The 20958-nt window shown below is 36.3% G+C and overlaps 1 protein-coding gene across 6 annotated transcripts in view; it reads left to right on the top strand.

Annotated features, from left to right (window-relative positions):
- CPEB4 (cytoplasmic polyadenylation element binding protein 4) overlaps positions 1-20958 on the top strand; it is a 64458-nt gene that overhangs the window by 27900 nt on the left and 15600 nt on the right. For 3 of the 6 annotated variants that reach the window (XM_033432096.2, XM_049708096.1, XM_049708095.1), the window contains one exon: positions 10619-10669. The exons of 1 other annotated variant lie outside the window; for it this stretch is intronic. In XM_033432096.2, coding sequence (XP_033287987.1) covers positions 10619-10669 — 51 coding nt within the window. Of the gene's footprint in view, positions 1-10618; positions 10670-19588; positions 19613-20958 lie in introns of all 6 variants that reach the window. 2 more of the 6 variants (XM_004272014.4, XM_049708094.1) reach the window with 1 other exon arrangement.

Genomic DNA, 20958 nt, shown 5'->3' with positions numbered 1-20958 from the left:
GCAAGATTCTCTTTGCATTCAATTTAACAACAGGAAGCAGAATAGTTGCACAATTGTGCCACAAAATTATTTCTTCCTGACAGGCATGGAATTTCTACCTGAATATTGTAGGCAGTTGATTCACTTAGCAGCTGTGTATACCTGATTTGTGAATTTCTTTATTCACTACTCCTTAGTTTTTTCCCCTCATGTTGCCACTATCCTCATTACCTAAGTTACAAGAGGGAAAAGAGAAAAAACTTGATGCATTTGTTGCAGTTCAGCAGTAAAAATTTGCAAAAGGAATACCTTTTAGCTAGTTTTAAACTAGTTACTACTTTTCAAATCAGATATGGAGATGGCTAGGCTGCCTCTGGGCTTCATTATCTTGTCTGATAGACCGAGTCTGAATTCAGTCCCACACTAGCACACTCTGTTCTAAAAGCAAGGCTTTGTTTTATTCTGGGTATTACCTGGTAACCAGTCAATTAAGAACATTAGTGGAATTCCGAAGGGAGAGCAGTTCCATAATCTCTTTGGAATCCAACTGGGCTGATGCCAGTTGTTATGCATTGGGAAGAGAAGGAGGAATCAACCAATTAGAGGACCCTTTTTTAATTCTTGAGAAACCAGCACTAAAGTGCAGATCTTCATTCTGAAGAGCAGCCATGAGTAATTAGTGTTAATTAGTATAAAGAATCTAGAAAAGAAAAAAAGTCTAACTTCTACTGGCTATAGTATTCCAAATAATAAATGTCTGGCATGGTTAATTAAATGGAGATATTTAAATTGGCCACTTGATCTCTTTATTGTAAAAGATCAGAAGTTGTTAGCTTATAATAGACTTTACCAAATTGTTAGAAATAAAGAGAAGCATTTAGGAGTGTATTAAGACCTGGTTTTGCCATTAACAGTTACATGGCTTAAGTCAGTCACTTCCCTCTAGATCCTGGTTTCTCTACCTGCAGGAGGAAATGGAGGGATTGAATTTAGTGATCTTTAAGTTGCTATCAGCAATTCCACGCAGTCTCTCTGGCATGGTATTTCTCAGTGACAAAGTTGAAGGTTTTTATAGTTGAATGACTGAAAGTATCATGGATTTCATGTGAGTTGGGGTGTGGCAGCATTTAATATTGAGTAGCTTGTAAGAAGGGATAGAACCAGAAATCAATCAAATTTATTCAGTTGAGTGAAGGCTTTGTTTCTAGACTGCATTTTTTCTTTTTGAGATAGGCCCAAAAATACTATGTCAAGGAAGCAGTTGTTTAAACTTGGCTTGATATAATGTTTCTGTTCTCAATTTGTGGACCACGGGCCTCTTCAGCCATGGGAATTACTTGATGGGGTCTAGGAACCTATTAGAACCAAGCATTCTAGTTAGATGATAGATTTGTCATGTATGTGTTGCATGATTATCTTCCAAAAGCACATGGATGCTGATGTAATACAATGAAAATATATTTAAAGGTGTTGCTGAATTCATAGTAGCCTTTTATTATTAAGGGTTTTTGTTGTGGTTGTTTTACTTGTAGTATCCACTGGCGTGGGGCTTGAGGGCTTCAGCTGATATGGTGGGGAGCCTCTCTGAAATATTTTGATTGAAGTAGGTCTTAATAATCATGGAAGGTTATGAAACACTGCTGTAAGAACTTCTCTAGTTGTTCCGCTTTAAACTCCTACCATTAGAATGTCCCCCATTACCAAAAAAGAACATAACAAAAAAAGGAATTTAATAGAGGAAATAGTGGGGACGAGGACAAAGAGGAGTGAGGAGGAGTCGCTTACCTTATCCTAGATTATCATCTCCACCAAGTAGCATTTTGGAATGTTGTCTCTGGCATCTGAAGCCATCTTATTGCCTTTTGAGGCATGTCTAGCAGTGTGGACTTGTCAGGCTACATCTGGCACAGTGCCAGGGGGCAGGGGGAGCCCTGTGACAGGAGGGGTGCACCCTGGAGTGGAGTAACATGGTAGCCCTTGTTAGGAGGGGGAGATGGCTTTCTTCAACCACATGGTTTGGAAGTACCTTACATTTTAGCTTCTGCTTGTATTCCAGCCCCACACACATTTGAGTGTATTCCGTGTCCCGAGTAGTAGTAGACCACAGGACACATTTGATGCTGAGCTACATATTTCTTTTTTGAGGTGGACCTGGACATTCTGTATAGGAAACAGTGTTAACAACCAGTTTCAAGTGAAAGGGCAGTTACTTCTGATACCATTTCTCTGGCTTTTATTCTTTGCCACTTCTGAGAATTATCTCTAATTTAAATCCTTATAATAACCTTCCATGTGAGTTTTGCGATCTCCAATATACGGTTGCAGAAACTGCAGCTCAGAGAGATACAACCGCTTTTGTAAAGTCACTCGACTAACTGGTGCCTAGAGAATCAAGATAGGAACACATAGCCTCTGACTTCTGGTTCAGTAGCTTAGGTATTTATTGTGTAGCATTTGTGAGGGAAACAAACATTAAAAAAGTTTGTCTTAGTATACTTTAGACAGAGAGCAGGCATTCAGGTTTCTTAATTTCTCTGTAGGAGACTGGGGACAGAATTTAAAATCTGTATTTTATCATAATCTTCTGTAAAAGATTCAGATCTCACACCTGCTGATTTCTTATTGAAGGGTGCCTCTTGGAGGGTGGAGGTCAAAATAGAATCACTGAGGGAACTTTTCCAAGCTGGCTTATTCTTTTCGCTGATTCTGATTCACCAGGTCTGTCATGAGACTTAAGCATATGTGTTCTGGAAGTGATTCAGATAGACTCTCTCCCTCCTCAACCTCAGCCTCACTCTACTTTGAGAACCACTTTAGATATGTATGTAAAGTCTGAAGCTGTGGGAGGCTGTTCTTAAAACAAATAAATATCAAGCACTGTTTCAGGCTGTTGGGATATATCAGGAAATAAAAACTAAGACTCTTGGCCTCATGCAACTTATTCTCCAAATAATTTGCAGTTATCTTTGAACAGCCTGTTTTTTAGTTTTGAGGGCTAATTAATACGAGGAAGACTCAGTGCCTTTAGTATTGATAAAGGAAAATAAGAACTGGCCTTTTGAGACAACAAAAGATGAAATCAGATTAGGCATGAAATCCAAGTGCATTCTTCATGAAGGTTCAATAAAGTCATCAGAATTTATATTAAGTAAGTGATTAGGGTTGATGATATGTATGCAGAAGGCCAACTACTGACTTTGCTGATGGCTTTTTGGGGTTTGCACTTAAGTAACCAGTGTTAAGAATGGCTTATTTCATCTCTAAAGTTCTCAATCATTTGCAAGTAACTTAGTTTATAGTACCTAGGGGTTTCCTAAGTTTGTCTTGGTCTTCTTCATGTCAGTACAGAGAGCCGTTGCTCAACATCATCTTTACCTTCTGGCCACTTCTACAATTATTTATTTTTATTCACTGGTTCTTTTAAAATATGTCTCTTATAACACATGCTTCTTTTAATCAACCTTTTTGCAAGGTAGAATTTTAATTTACTGCCTTGGCTTTGTTTCTGGATTATTACAGCTTTTCTACTATCCATTGGTCTGTTTTTCCACTTTTCTTTCCATTATATTATCTTTCTTTTTTTTTTAACTGGCTTTGGCTGGTTTACTGCGGATAAAAACTATGCCTAATTTTTTAAAGCTTAAAATATTGCCATTAATCACTGGTATCATAACATCCTCTTAAGGCAAGTTATCTTGTTGCTCTGTCCTCTAAATGCAGCATCCAGAGTCAGAAGGCCTCTGGCAGGGATAAAAATAGCCTGCCTTCCTGCTTGCTGGTTTGTTGTTAGATTTACTGGCAGTAGGAAATCTTTCAAATTCCTTAATTGGGTCAGCTCTTTGCTAGTGACTCTCTAGACATTCCCTTCTGCCTGAAATTCTTAGATGCTTTTAGATCTTCCATCTTTGCACCTGCCCTGAGTTATAGTCAAAGCAAACCTTCTTTTGTTATGAAACCTTCTTTTATTCCGAACCCTTCCTCAATCTGTAGAAACAAATCCCATTGCTTTACTTACCTTAAAGATAGAGGTTCTTTTCTTTTCTTTTTTTTTTTGGCCACTATACATTCTGGTTTTCAGCTATCCGATCACAATTGAAAAATTAGATCTGAGCTATTGGTACAGAAGAGATCCTCCTTGGCTTTTGTTAAAAGGAACATTTTTAAGTTCCTTTGAATTTTCACATTTCCTAAAATATTTCTGCTACTTTGCCTGTTTGGCTATCATAAAAGTAAAGAGTTAGGTTTTTTCTCTTCTCTCCCCCAGAGAAGAGTGATATCCTTGTTTGTAACTCAGAACGTTAGCAAACTCTCATTTCTCTGAAGCCAAAAATCCCGCAGATAGCCACTCCCTTCTCCAAGGTTCCAGTTTGGGTCTTATTTGGCTAAGAGGAATCCTTCCTTTCTTTCTCTCACAAGTAGAAAACTGTTGGTTATCTTTGGCTTATAAGTTAGTGACAGAAAAGGAATTAATATTAATTGAGCACATACTCTATACTGGGAGAATTTTCTGGGCTTTCTGCAAAAATTATCTCATGAATTTGTCACATGTAAATAGAAATATCTCTGTTTTACTTCAGAGAAACTGAGTAATTTGACCTATCTCACAAGATGGGATTGGTCCAACTCTGCACTTTTCACTGGGTGTTTCATGGCAGAGAGACCACCAGCTGCTAGCTTTGTTTTATTCACTTATTCAACAGCTATTTATTGAGTACCTTTCTCTGCTCTAAGCTCTGGGATGCAAGACGTGAAATCTATCCTCAAAGATTCTGTTGCCCTAGACTAGGAACAGAGCTTAGAGATAGGTGATTTAAATATAGTATAGGGCTTCCTTGGTGGCGCAGTGGTTGAGAGTCCGCCTGCCGATGCAGGGGACACGGGTTCGTGCCCCGGTCCGGGAAGATCCCACATGCCGCGGAGCAGGTGGGCCCGTGAGCCATGGCCGCTGAGCCTGCGCGTCTGGAGCCTGTGCTCCGCAATGGGAGAGGCCACAACAGTGAGAGGCCCGCGTACCGCAAAAAAAAAAAAAAAAAAAAAAAATATATATATATATATATATATATATATATATATATATATATATATATAGCATAATAAGTGTAAAGCGTGCTCTATGGAGCCCATAAGGCTGTCTGAACCAGGGAGCCCGTGGCTTGAGGCAGGGACTTTCCATAGGATGTGAGGCCTAAGAAAGAAGCTACCTGGACAGAACGGCGGAGGCTTGAGTGGTGAAATACTGGGGCCAGAGAGAAAGGAAGGCGTTCCAGACAGAGGGAGGGACCCAGAAGTAAAAGTTAATGGGCTCGTAGTTCTGAACGTGCAGAGTACCTCATGTGGGAAGGGAAATGGCATTGTGAGAGATGAACCTAGAGAGGTAGGCAAGAGAATTCAAGTATTTTTTACAAGCCCCGGTCTTTAAACTGAAAGTCAAATCTGTCCTGGAGAGGGGTTTTGTGTAGCCTAAACTGTGTGTAATTTAAATGGCTCTTTTGGAGGGGGCAAGACTCTCCGTCCAGTTGATGTCAGCCCCAGCCAGTGTCTCCTTTGTAGTTTTGAGTGGAAACGTCTTTACTGGAAGTCGGTTGTATCACAGATAGGTCAGGGGGTAGAATAAGGTTACTGATTATGATTTGGGGAGTTACTTTTAGGTCATTGGAAGAAATTATTAAAAATGATTATCCTTGTATCATTAAATGATAGAACATAGTGAGCACATTTTTATTAGTTCATATTGATACGTATTCTGCGTTTGTGTGCGTATAAAGCTGGTATTCAGAAATTGAATTTATTCCACATTTCTTGGACCTTGCTTGCGTCATCCAGGCCCCCACAGCGCCATCTTGCTGCAAGTCTCAGGCAGTGTTGGTAAAAACAGCAGATGCAGAAAGGCAGTTACAGCACCTCCTTTAAAAAATTATTTATGGCAGTATAGCTTTGGCTTACTTAGATATGAGCTAAATAAAATTAGCAGGAGCAAAATCAGGAGAAGCATCTCTAGTTAAACAATAACAAATAATGTATATGTGTGTATGTATGTATGTGTGTGTACGTGTGTGTGTGTGTGTGTGTGTGTGTGTGTTGTGTCATGTGCATAAACCTTTTAATCGGTTTTAGAAATGGACCTAAGTCCATGCCTATCCTTTCCCTATGAGAAATTTTTAACGATGTCCACTGAAAACCTCTCCTTTTTTGTTGGAGTGTCTAGGTTTTTATACTGTGAGTCAATAAAAATACTAACCCAGAATTTCATGCTTCTTGTCACTTCTTTGGACTGCATGGCTATATTTTAGACAACCTTGCAGAGTTATCCCCTGTTATCATTCCTTGGCCTGTACCATGACCCCAACAATGCTGGCATGACTGAAAAAGAGAAGGCCATAGCATGAAATCTAATAGTGCTATAGACCATTTGATGTTTTTCGTTGCTTGTGTGTTTGAAATGGCAACATTTATTGTATCATTTACTGCTGAATCATCGGTAGCAATAGTATCTGGGTTAAATTTTAGAAAACAAGGGTACTTTACCTAATTTTGAAAATAATGGAAACATTTTAGAGTATTTCCTTCTAGTCTTTTCTCCTTCCATCTCATTAACTGAGTTACTTTAGTTAGTGTCTTAAAAGAATATGATAATATACACTGTTGTTTTGAGCACCTCCTCCCCCCAGCAATTCTTAGTCATTCTGGTTGATAAATGTTGGTTCTTTCCAACTCGCAAATGCTTAGCATACAATTGCCTAGTTCGAGTCTGAATCTTTTCTAGGCTGTAGAATTTGGTAGTGTAGTTCCCCAGAGTCACACTGTATCAGTTGCCTATATTTGGCTAGGTTGAGTCATGTCACCAAATATAGTCTATGCCTTTTGCGTGATGTATGCCAGGCTTCTGGCTCCAAATGCCACAGCTGGCCTCCAGAGATGACTGCTTTTCCTGTCATTGCATCCCTTAAGGTTAGGACTGCTGAGCTGGCAGTATTTCTTTGCATTTATAACACAATCAATACCAAGAGCCTCCAAAGATTGAATTTTATCCACTAAATAGGTTTACTTGCCTGAAATCCTAATGCCTTCCTTCTCCCTTGAGGAATTCAATTCTAGATGTGCCCAAACCTGAGTTATGTTTATAGATAGATGAGTTATCAAAAAAACCAATGAAACAAAACCCACAAACACTGGGTTATATTCATATTTAGATATCGCAGGGATTTTTATTTTACTTCACTTTATTCATTTGTGAAGTGCTGGTGTTTTAAGTTCAGTGGAATGAACTAATTAAATGCTTACCTGGTGCCCAAACAGGAAACTCGAGGTACCTACGTTTTAAAAAGAAAAAAGCTCTTGGGAGTTCCCTGGTGGCCTAGTGGTTAGGATTCTGGGCTTTCACTGCCGTGGCCCAACTTCAGTCCCTGGTTTGGGAACTGAAATCCCACAAGCTGTGTTCTATCAGAGGGAAAAAAAAAAAAAGCTCTAGTTCCTAAAGGGGGCTATTACTTAAAAGAGATAAGAAAGTTAGCCAGTAGCTGAAATGATTACGTGAGAAGGTTGGCTGTTGCAATATAGATAGAAATAAAATCTGGTGAGTTAATATAACAAGGGGGTTTCCTTTTGGGGAAAGGCGCCCTGGAAAAAAATTTGAAAAACAAACAAGCAAACAAAAAAAGATTTGAAAATATCCTCCATGGGAAACAAAGAAAGAGGGCCACTGTCTCAGAGGGAAGGAGAGGATTGTCAGTAATTTAGCCATGGAATAGAAAATGCAAAAATGCCGGTGAAAATTAGCATCCGTAGAGCAGAGAGAATATTAGAGCAGAAATAAAAGGGGTACAGGGAGAAGGTGAAAGGCTTGTAGAAGACAAGGCACTTGTCCCATGGCACTTATAATGGGAGCTTTCAGAGAATTTCCAGAAAGGAAGTGATATATATTCTCCATAATAGATGTCATGAGTGGATGACTCTAGATATTTTAATTACAGAAGAAATTTATAGAAGGAAAGGGCAGGTAGGATAGGGAAGCATTATGAAAGTTTTTTTCAAAGGTTTCTTAATGTCACTGCTAATATTTTAAAATTGAAGTAGAAGGCATTGCTGCTGGCTTAACAAAATATTACAGGTATCTTTACTACTCAGAGGCCAGAACTAATTCCAGCCTGACAGGACTCATGAGAATAGGTCAAAAAATAAAAACAAGTATCACTTTGAGAGTTAAACTGTGAATTTTGCCACTGATTCTTCAGTGCTCTATTGTCTTAGCTGAAGGTTAGAACTACTGCATTTAGAAGTCTAAGGATCAGAAAAAGTCTCAAACGTTACCTACCTTGGGGGTGGAGGGTGGCATCTCTTTAGGAGGTGTGTGTTGAGGCAGACTCTGAGAGAACTGAGTTAAGGGATATTTTTGTGCCTGTCAAGTTGAAATATTCTTATCTCTCTCTCCGTAAAAGGTACCCCAAAGGTGAGTTTCTGATAAGGTGGAACTTGATTTGTTAAACTGGGCCAGCTAGTTTGGGAATTTGTTTTTTGGATCCTCATCGTTAATTATCCTTCCTTAGTATCAAGTAAGAAGCATTATAGTTCATATGGAACAGCCCTGGTTTCAGTTGGAGTGTTAAGAGTATCTTCAATTATAGATACCCAATTAGAGTATCTTCTTAGAAATAGCAAAACATTTTCTTAACTTCAGTTAATATTGTTAAATATTTTTGTTTCTGTGTTGACTTATATCATCTTTTTAAAACATGTTTTATGATAAATAAAAATGGTATGAGTGATAGCTGTTAATTCATTTACCAGAGGGTTTTACAGCTACAAAATTAATGCAAATGTTCCATCATGGAAAATCAGCTGCTACTTTGAGTCAAGTGATTCAGAAACAGCACTCCCTCCCTCCCTCCCTCCCAAGTTTTTAACAGTTAAGGTCATGTTCTTGTTCCAGCATCTCAAGTCTATGCTTTTTTAAAGATAATACTTGTGACAGGTCATATGATCTGGGCTTGTAGTTAAAGCAGTTCAGCTGGAATTCACTGGATTTGGATACTTGACTGTGTGCATATGAGCATTAAATAATGAAGCCAATTTTTAGGAAGAAATTGAAATATCAAAATTAATTTTCACCTCCTCCTTGCCCATCTTCATCCCTACCTCTCTTCCCTAAATAGGAACATGCTGAAATTTTAAGTGGAGCAATTAACAACTTAATTTTTTAAATCCTTGTATTTGGTGTTAAATGGTAGAAAAATTAAGTTCAGATTTTGTTTCACATGAGACTCCAAGGTTTGCACGTGGATTAATTAAAGCTGTTAGCCACAGAGAACAGTTTTCTCTTTTCATGGCATAAGTTTATTTCTGTGGAGACTATTTCAAAGAAGTAGGATTTTGAGAGACTGAAGGATAGTTGTGGTCTAAAGTTCCTTTTTAAAGAGTTGTAAATGTGTGGCTGGTGGATTGATAGGACCACGTATTAGATCTGGCTCCCGCAGTGTTCTCTGGAACTAGGTGGAGTCTTCCTGGCATCTTGAAAGGCTTGCCCCAGCCTCCAGGCCTGGGAGAGCCTCTGCTTACCCACCTTTTCATTGTCTTAGAGAGTCTGTTGTGGTTCTGTGGAGTCAGAGTTTAGACTGCTGGTTTCCTAATCGGAATGTTTGTAATTCTGAGTCAATTTTAAATTCTCACACTGCTTCTGATGTATAGAGTGCTCGACAGTGGTGGGTAATTAACAGTGAAGCTCCCCTATCCATTCCTTAGATGAATGAGACTTGAGGGTTCTCCACCATTCTTATGAAGGGCATGGGGAATATGGAGACATGAAAATGTTGTCATAGTGAGTTTTGTAACTTATAGCATAGAACTAGTTACATGATGTGTAGTCTAGCTACCTCAACTTGCATGTAGAAACTCTTGCAAAACAGAAATGCATTCCCCCCCGCCTTTATTTGTGGCTACCAATTTGGAAGGTAGAGCATCCTCCCAAAATTTTAGACTTTCACAAACCCTTTTCTGGAGGGTATCTTGGGTGCCCATTTTAGGTTCAAAATTCGAAGGAAATTAACCCAGCATTTGCTGAATGCTATTGTGCCTCTGGGCATTGTGCTGTGTACTTTGATATTTTCTTCATGTGTAAGTACAATGAAATGTGCCTCTTTACCTTCTGTACTTACTCCCCGAAATTTGAATTTAAACCCATTAGTGTGTCTGTACATGTAGGCATAAGACTGGCACTTTTGTTACGAATTATATAAAAAAATGCTACTGCTAACTACATACTTTTAAAAAGCTATGAAAAACTACACATGAAAGAAAAATTGCACATTTATGGGGAAAAATATGAAGATTGTTATTATGAGTTGGTATTAGAACATAATGGTATAAAAATTTCCTTTGGATGGGGATTTGGAAATTAGAATAACCGAATAGTTAAATATAAGGGGTATTTTATTTTCCCACTTTGAAACTTTCCCTTTTTGAATGTTTGTGAATATGCTGTTTGATATGTCAACTGACTCTGTGTGTTTATTAGCACAGCTAAGTTTTATCTCATAATACGGCTTTTTAAATACCTATTAAACAATTAATTCAGCTTTGTTGTTGAATACATTTAAACCATCTATGAAAAAAAATAAATTTAGTAACGGCCTTCTTTTACCCTCAGGTCGTCTAAACTATTCATATCCAGGATCCGATAGCTCTCTGCTTATTAATGGTAAGTGATAATTGATTCACCTTAGTGAAGTTCAAAGAACTGTAACAAGTTAGTACTGGGTAGAAAATACAGTAGTTAAGCCTCAGCAGGTGGAGAAATGACATTAGTTTGCTCTGTAATGAATATGCAAGTTGCTATTAATCTGTCACCTATTTTATGGATAATTATTATTCCTCCAAATTAGAGCAGGAACTTTTTTTAAACTTTGAGAGCCAGCTAATTTGCTGTCTTGAAACTGGTGACAATGAGAATAAATGAGACTCCCATAATGACACATAAAGAATGGCTTAATCCAATGTTAGCTTCTGTAGAGTGACCTTTGAAATGTCAACATAAAAACCATTTCCATGTAGTTGGAAAAGTGTTCCAGGAGAAAGGGGAGGTAATCAGAGATCGAAAGTCAGACAAAACAGCCTGAGGCCACAGGGCTTGACACTGCAAAGGACAAGGTCATTCACTGTTTGCTGTCTAATGACAACAAGAAAAATGAAGTTTTATTAGCCTTTGCAGTGCCTTCGGTAAATTCTCCTTGCCTATTCTAAATATTACCACTGCGCTGTTGAGTTCTCTTTTTATGTGCATATTCTGAAGCAAACTAAATTTCACACGGAAGGAGGGGCCATCTACTCACAGAAGGAATTAAAGAATTAAAAATTGTCTTTTTTGTAGTACTATAGTTTAAAATAATTGGGTGGAATATAGAAGTCTTGTTTACTTCTTTTCCACTCTTTTACTGTTGAATATGGATTTCAAATTTGTGTGTTCTTAATGCCTTCCATTTGCCAAAACTCATTTTCAGTCCCACCACTTCTGTGAATTACTCTTGACCAAATAACTATATTCTGCTCATTCCCCAAACAAAGCAAAACCAAAAAATCCTACTCCTTGTCCATGCTATAGTATGAATGAGGAATTAACAATTGCTTTTATGACTGGATTTCTTTTTGCTTAGTGTTTAAAATCAGTGTTCTGTAGAATGTAAGATTGTTGAGCCAAGAAATGTTAGAAGGAGATTTGATTTATGAGAGTTACTGGGTGCATTAGATCCTCTGGAGACTATATGGTTTGTAAAAACCTCACTTGTTCATTAGTCTTTAGTCTTTTCGTGCTACATTTGCCAGAAATAATGCCAAAATATAATATCTCAGTGTAAATGTGTGTAGACCGAAAACCAAACACAGTGGTGACAGTGGCATCAGGATAAGGGGGGTAATATAAGGCTTGCCATTGTAGCATGGTTTCATCTTTTCCTGTGGAACGAGTTCCAGAGTCAAGTGCTGGAAATCACAGGGAACCAAGATTTGAGATACTGTTGTGTGATCTTAGGCAAAGTGATCAACTCTTTGTTGTCCCAATTGCTTCATGAAGTCGCTAAATTAGATCAGTTGCCCCTGGGGTCATCTTTGTTGAGATGAGAAAAAGAAACACTCTCTAGTGGGTTTCCCTTAAAGCCCAATTCACTTAATATTTTTTGAGTCTTTTATGAGATTCTTTCCTTTTACCTTCCCTCCCCCCCGCCCCGTTAATATTCTTTCATTTAAGAATAGATTATGTTTTAACAACCCTTACTTGGCAAAGAAAAAAGAAAGGTAACTTTCCCCTCTGAATGTTTATGTTTTGAAATTTTATTGGCCCATAGATTCTAGAAGGAGACTAGATGGTTTTTACTGTTGTAGACATGGAAATTTTGTTATAGAAGTATACTGACTGCGGTTAACATTACCTCAGACTGAAAGATAGGATGATAAAGAACAAAGAGATGTCAAAGAGGGGAAACTTGCTGGCTCCTCAGGCAAGACCCAGAATATGGGGTTATGGCTGCCATGCTCTCAGATCCAGTATTCAGCTTTGCAAGGTCCCGGAACTTGATTTTGTCAGATTTGATCAAGTGCTAGTTCTTAATAACAAGCCAACTAGGACCGGGTGCCAATTTATGCATTCATAATGAGGAGTACAACTTCTGGGTAGACCAGATGCTAGAATTTACTGATAGACCCATTCTTTGATAGCAAAGTGCAGGTTTTGGAAGACTGCTTAAAAATCTTGAAATTAAAGCAAGGTGGGGGTGGAGGGATGTTAAGACAGTCCTTAGGCATTGCCCATTCTCTTCAGTCAAATTTATGAACCATCTTCTGTGGTGGATTGCTTCTATAGATAAATTGATCTCATTCATATGTTGATTCTTAGTAGCTTTGTTCTCAGTATAGCTCAGGTTTTGGGGATCCCCATATTGAAAATCTAGTATAATCCATTCATTATGTTTAATGAAGATAAACTTAAAAATCACAAATGCTACCTATTTCATAGGACTGTGGTGGAGATTTAAGTGCATGTGCAATCATTTCGCATAGCACTTGGCATGTAGTCAAATTAAATAATTAGAATGTCATTTTGGGGGGATTGGGAATATTAGTGCTAAAGATTTACAAGGGAAAAAAATACAAAACAAGGGATTATGATTGTCTATGAACGAACATGCTTTCTTTGTCTTATTCAGAGCGATAACCTGAAACTTTATTTACTTTTAAATACAGTCCCTTTGCATCTTACATCCATTCAGCTTTTTCTTAAAACTGAAAATAAAAGCCAGATATGTTGTGTTGCTTTATATTCATTATTCAATTTTAAGACTTTAAGGAACCATCAGGAGCTGTTCTTTCCTGTCCACCTAAATAGTCTACTCAGGCTTTTAAAAACCTTTAGAAAGGTGATTATATAGCTATACTCTACTTTGCTTCAACTATAACTTTCAGAGCTTTTTCTTCCAAGCCTCTGTTGAGTTGAGAACCATTTCTTGCTTTGTTTGAATAAAAATGTGAAGGACGGTTCTCACATCGACATTTGAATTTTGACATGATTTTTATTGTATAACTTGTTTTCAAATTTTCAAGCAATCACAAAGCGTTTTGGAAAGAAGTGGGGTTTAAATCCTAAATAAATAAAAAGAAAAAAAGATTCAGAGTAGTCAGTCTATTAGCTTCAGCAATTTATATTGGAATAATATTGGAATTTGCATGTACAAAGATAAAAAGAGCTTACTTATCCAGTGGATCAGATTCAGATTGCTTTCTTTTTTCCCCTTGGCTATGCTCAGTCATCAGTTTTCAGATTATGCAGTTACCCTCATATTACCACTCATGACTTTTAAAAGACACTGCCAATATACTTCAACAAATAATAATTGCATGTTCTAGGGAATTATTATTGTTGTTATTAGTCATAGAGAGATTTTTGAGGGGCATTCTTGGGGAAAATCCTTGGATTTTAAATGTATTAAAACAAAACAAAACAAAACAATTTTCTAGCTACTTTCTGGATATGGGATTAGTTTGCTAGGACTACTGTTAACAAGTACCACAGACTGAGTGGCTTAGACAGAAATTTATTTCCAGTCTTGGAGGCCGGAAGTCTGAGATCAAAGTGTCAACAAGGTTGATTTCTTCTGAGGCCTCTCTCCTTGGCTTGTAGGGTAGCTGTCTTTTCCTTGTCTTTACATGATTTTCCCCTGTGTGCAAGTCTGTGTCCTAATCTCTTGTAAGGACACCAGTCATTGGATCAGGGCCAACCCCGGTGACCTCATTTAACCTTAACCACCTCTTTAAAGGTCCTGTTTTAAATACAGTCACATTCTGAGGTTCTGGGGGTCAGGACTTCAGCATATGAATTTTGAGGAGGGAACACTATTCATCCTGTAACAGATGCCGTTTCCTAGTTAATCTTATACTTAGTAGGAAGATAGTTAGAATATCCATTTTATGTTATGATAAGCAAGCCTGAAACTTACTCAGTTTCTCAGCTAAGTCCGAAAGGAGTGCTAAGCATAGGCCAGACTCACCTTATATTCCTCTGGTGTGTCTTGGTTTAGCTCTGAGATAGATATCAGATTAAATGATTAATATTCTTTTTACCCAACTTGAAGCTTTATTTTATCCAAGAAAACTAATATTTAACCACCACTACCTTTGTATAAAAGTGCTCGTGCGTGGTACTTTTTTCCCTAACCTCCCGTTTCACTGCTTTAGCCCTTAGGATTAGCTGCTTCAAAAATGAACCTTGTGGCAGGGAAAGTTATAGAACAGCAAAATATTGGGTTGGCCAAAAAGTTCATTCAGTCAGTGAACACGTTGTTCAATAAAGTTCTTCGTGAAAATGAAAAATGCGTCTTTCATTTTTACTTAAAACTGAATGAACTTTTTGGCCAATCCAGTAAATTAGTTTCGAACAGGTGCATGTATGTATGTATTTCCTAGCCTCTGTGGATGTCTCTCCCTTAGAAGCATCAGCTAAAACGTTTGCTCCTCCCAGAAGAGAAGATTAGTAAGAGATCTTTTAAAGGTTAGCATAGAACAACACCTCTTAATTATAGTTCTTTGGAAGGAAAGGGAGAAGATTTTTGCTTAAAGGGGACGGGGGTGGGGCAGAAATCTATGAAAAGGGAGGGGAAAATTTACCCAGGAGAAATGTAGATTATAGTCACATGCTGAAAATGTATATTGTATGGTTCTAGTTGCTACAGTAAGGAGCATGTTGAGAGATCCCTTCTTGAAAAAGACAATATGAAAGCAGACTATAAACTCTAAAGTGCTCTACAGTTGTTAGCCTTGGAATAGTAATGGAAAGCTGAAAGTAACTGTTGAACACCAATCTAAGAATTTATACATATGAGTTTACTTTTGAGGAAGAAAATTATTTACTGAGCGTCTGTCTGACTGACCATCATATATACATGTGGTATCTTTTATGATTCTCTCTTCATTTCTCCATTTTTATAAATAAGAAACTGAGGATTAGGGATATACAGAAACTAGAATTACATTCACACTCTGCCCTTCTGTAAGATAGCTCTTTATAAATAATCCTCTCGTATCTTTATTATACCTTATCAACATTCTTTGAATATTGTTAATGCCAGCAGGCTAGTATAAACAGAAGCCAGTGTGACATAGGAAATTCTCTTAAGCATACATCTAAAGTAATGTTGTGACAATGAGCCCGTTAATAAATTAGGAGGTGATTTATAAAATCCTTTAAAATGATTCTTCGCATCTCTGTTGAATTGTATGCTTTGGTCTTTGTGATGATTTTCTGCTTTTGGGTTCTACCACCTTTATTCTTTTGTTAACAAATCAACTCCTTTTAGCTTCCAGGCTTTGATTTATATCTTTTTAACTGACTTACTAATTTGATTCCCCCACATACTTTTTTTTTTTTTGGTGCTACTGGAAAAGTCAGTTATTTGATAACATCTTTTAATCTGAGCCCTCTCCCCTTGTTTTTCCAAGTAGCATTGCTATCTGCCTTCTCAACATGGGGGCAGTGAGAGGTAGATGGAGAGGCTGAGGTAGGCCAGAGGTAGTGTGAATAGGGATCAGTCTTTCATTGCCCACTAAAAGCTAGTCATAAAGTCCTGTTATTTACAGAGTTGATTAGATGCCCTCGTGTAGGAAAGGATGCTTTTCTTTAATATATCATTTGTTTGTTTTTAATGTAAGTACCAAGAAGAAAACCCAAAAGGGTCCATTAGCAAATATAGTAATATAGTGTACACATTAGTAATAAATTTAAATGGTGCAGAAAAGGATAAAACAAGAAGTGGAATCATTCCTTCTTTCCCCATCCCAGTCCGTATCCTCAAAGGTTCTTGTGGTTGTTTCTAGAAAAAACATTTGTGTACATTCCCACATATCTGTTTATATTTCCTTTATTTTTAAGTTCACGTAATAAGAATCATACAATACACACTTAGGCACCTCATGCAAACTACATTTTAGAGAGCTTTAATATGAACACATGAATATGTGCCATATTTTTTAAATGGCTGCACTTTTTGTTATGAACATATCACTATTATGGATAATTTGTTCCTTTTGTGCCTAACAAATGTTATAACATGAGAAAAAGATACTTTTAAAGAGATAAATAAATGATATTTTCATTTTTATAATGAAATATATATATAATGTGTATTGAAAAAGACCCGGTAAGTCTTTCTGTACCTTTTTGCAAGTCTAGAATGCCAGACTACTGAAATTTTACTAGAGGGAATTTACTGATGAATATAGGGCATTTTTAAGCAATCTTGTAAAGACACTTTGGAAATAAGGTATTTATCATAGATCTAATAACAACATGCATCCAGAAGTTATAAAAATTTATAGCCATAATGTTTCCAGCCCATTAAAAAAATTCTTGAATCATTTTAATACTGAACATTAAATTATATAAATCAAAACTAAATAATAAATATAAAAGATAAACATATAAATAGTATTAATCTTAACTCTGATGGGAACTAGAAGATTTTTATTTAATAATAGTATGCATTTTTGAAAACTTTTAACAGTGTATATACTCTTTGGTAATTCACGGAAAATTCTAAGCAGGGTTTATTTTAGCTGATTTAGCCAGAAGTTTTTCAAAATATAGATTTCTTTAAACATATTTAAAGTGATTTTTTTTTTAACTGCCGCTTCCTCCAGTATTTGAAAAACATCAAATAATGTGCAACACTTGCAATCATAAGATTGGAAATCAGACATTTTCCTCAGGAAAGTGGTGAAGCTCTGTGTTATAAGTATTTCATCATAATATGTTTCACCAAGTATAATTTGAAATAGGTGAGAGAATTGTGCTTAAGTACCTCTTTTGTACATAGATGAAGTGGTACCACTTACCATTCATTCTGTTAATGTCTGGGTTCTGGTTACATAGGTGTGTTCATGGTATGGAAAGTTCATTGAACTGTACACTTACGATTTGTCAACTTTCCTGTATATATGTCATATGTCAAAATCTACATTAAAATAATGTATAGCATTATAATAAGTGGAAATAAAAAATTTAAACATTCTCATTTTCTGTGCTCCAGAATGTCATTGTTTTTATTTTTTGGTAATACTTTATATTAATTTGCCTATTTGATTAGGCAGTTTTTGTAGCTATAAGCATTGTACACCTGTAACCTGTTTTCCCTAAATGTGGGAAAATGTTTCTAAATATAGTTTTTAGAATCTAATCGTGGAATTTAATCATGAATTCTTTTATATTAAGCAGCTTAATTTTGTGGTACAGAATCAAAGTTTGAAAGTACACGTTTGAAGACTTGGAGAGTATTTGATTTTTGCTTTTGATCTATATAGCCTTTACTGTTCCTGAAACTCTACTTATTTTTGAAATAGCGGAAGCTATGAGATTTTTTAATGTTAATTTTGTAGCTTTTAAAAGCCCACTCTTTTCAAATATCTGTTTTCTCAGAAATCCAAGAAGCATCAATCAACTTTTTAAGATTGACAGAACCAAGATATTCAAATAATTAATTTCCCCAAACTCCCTTGTCTTTGAAGCAGTTGTATGAATAGAATATTCTTAAACAACTACTTCTATGATATTTTTGTCTTTCTAACCTCTGTCAGGTTCACTAAGTGAGAAAATACATCCACTGCCACCCCAAATTTAAGAACTACTAAAGTGAAAATCTAACAGCTGAGGGAGATTTTACTGGTTTTAATCCATTTGCCTAAGTACTTTGGTGAAATTCAATGTTATCTAGTAATGATAGAAATTATTTTGGTATGAGACATAATTTCATTTTGGAAAATAGGTACATGGTACTTCTAAGTTATAACTCAGTTATAACTGAGCTGTACTTACTTAGCATTTATCGAGAGGGCTAAGAATGAAAACCCTGACCAGTTAGTGTAGTGATCTCTTAAAATGTGCTATAATTTCTAACTGGAAAACCTATCCCAGCTTCCTGTTTAAACTTCCTTTCCAGTCAAGAGACCTCACTTGTTGTGTATGCTGCTATTCTCGGCATCTTTCCTTGAGCATTACAGCATCCCTATTCATGCCACTGCCAGGTCTTGCAATGCCCTTTCTCTGTTTTCTCTTTAAGGTCCATCTCAGAGCCACACCCTCCCCTCTCTGTCTCTTTAATCAGAACGAGTTTCTCCTCCTCCTCTGCTTCTGTTGCACCTAACACTTAACATGCCTATTGCTGTAATGGTTACATTACCGTTATTTGCTTATGTGGCCACCTGGCCTTTAAGTTCCATGTAGTCAGACCCATGTGCAATTCATCCATAGTGTTTAGCAAGATCAGGCATGCATTCAAGAAATGTTTGTTGAATAGAATTAGGGTATTTGGACAAACTGCACATACAAGTTCCAGTTTGTTTGAGGGAAGACATTTTCTCAGAAGTTTCCTGATTTGAAATTTATACTGCCATTTTCTGAGTATTCAGGTATATACATATAATAATTATAAGTCTATATTATATTGTATTATACTATATTATATTCTTTTTCTTCTCTTCTTGGTTGGAACCTACTTTGTGATAAAATGCCATACTTTTTACTTTTCAACATTTGGGCCATGGTGGAAGATTTGATTAGGGACAAGAAGCTGGCTAAAAGGAAGTTTATAAATTTCCTAAAGACTTCATTTGCTATGAGTTTCTTTATTAGGGAATAATTGAGAAATAGTATAAAACTGCTGTTTATCCTGTAGTGGCGAAAAAGTCATGAATTAAATATTGAAATATCTACTGAATGGCTAGTTAGCAGGGAATTCTGGGAGAAATTAAGATCAATATGGTAGGAGTTGGTTTAGATCATGTTACATATCCCTTAGTTTCATACTAGTTTGGACCTTGGGTGACAGAGCAGAAAGCTTCCCTTAAAACAAGTAAGGCTCAATACACTTTTTACAGTGTCCTTGAACTTAAAAAAGAAGGAATGCATTAAATTGACCTCTCACCATCCAAATTCCATATTTTTTTTGAGATGCTTACCAGGAAATGAGGAATACAGCCAATTTTTTTCAGTTTCTAAAGCTGGTAGATGAAATCACAGTTGATTCTTTTGACAATGTTTGAAAGGTTGTTTTTTTGTTTTTTTGTTTTCTCATTTGACATGCAGCAAGGACATATGGGCGAAGGAGAGGTAACATTATTGTTTCTAACTTTTGAATGTATCAGTTGTATTTGGAGAGGACCCAAGTTTGCTCAATTTCTAACCCTTGTTGGGAAGCGGGTAGGGGGAATGAAACATAGCTGTGATCAATACATACTTTATATGTTATAGTTAACATAGACATTCTAAATTGAAGGAGTCAGAATGGTAGGATTTGGGTTTGAATTGAAATAATTTCAAACTCACCTTATTTATATCTGAAGATTTGTTTCCCTTTTTCCTTTGTGAAAGGAATTTCTTAGGAGAACAAAATTAAGAATCTTTAAAAAGGAAAATATAGTGTGACTGGTCCCAAAATACCTGATTATATTGGAGGTTCAGTTATGCTTGAATAGCTTAAATCTGCTTTCAAAAATTTTTATTTATTTGTCTATTTATTACTGAGCATAATACTGCATTTTGTTTAAAATGAGACGAACTAAGTAGATGACTAATCCTATAAATTTCAAACATTGGGGGGGAAAGCTCTACACATTTTAGAGAATTTCAAAGACTCATTTCCTAGAGTGCCTGCCTGAATAAACTTTATTTTTTGCCTCCTGTACTATAGTTTTGCCTTTTTATAAGAAAGTAAGTTAGACAGTTAAATAACGTAGCTTTAAAATATAAGTGACTTTTGAAGATCCAGAAATAACCTCCAATTTTAGAGTCACTTTTTATCTTCATTATATAACTCTTTTGAACTGTGGTTTTATAGGGTAAATTCATAACAAATATACTGTCAATTGTGTTTAATAATGAAAGTTGAAAGGAAGACAAGTGTGGTGACAAAAGGATATTGGAATGTTTCAGTAAAAGAAGAGCACTTAAGATATATTTCTGCAGAATCCATTAACGAATTCCTTATGTAGTACCTAGAAGTAAATTGGCAGCCTGAAAAGTGACAAAACAGTGCTTGAGAGATTCTACAGTTCTTTGTAGCTCTTTGCTTTGCTTATGATTTATACGTTCATAGTTTACTGACAGGTAAGTATGGGAAGAATATTAACCACATTGGCATCTCTGGTCTTTTCTGTTTTTATATTCTGTATGATAGTATTTTCTAACAGCAAACGTAATGACTAGTTTTTAGAATTAGACACTACCTGTACCAGCTGATATTTACTCAACTAAAAGAAAATTTATCTTTAGCATGCCTAAAAATCTTAAATTCTGTAAGACTAGCCAACAAAATTGGATAACAGCATCAAGTGGATTTTGATGGCATGCCATTAGTTAAGGTAAACTGAGTGCTCACTTTGAAAATCAACTTGTTCATTTTAGGGACATTCTTAGAGGAAATTGGGCAGGCTATATTGTATGATGTTTTAAAGAAA

Source organism: Orcinus orca, chromosome 3 (assembly GCF_937001465.1).
Source record: "Orcinus orca chromosome 3, mOrcOrc1.1, whole genome shotgun sequence".
In the NCBI taxonomy this organism is placed as follows: domain Eukaryota; kingdom Metazoa; phylum Chordata; class Mammalia; order Artiodactyla; family Delphinidae; genus Orcinus; species Orcinus orca.
Note: the sequence above shows the minus strand (reverse complement) of the source record. Positions and strands in the feature narration are given on the sequence as shown.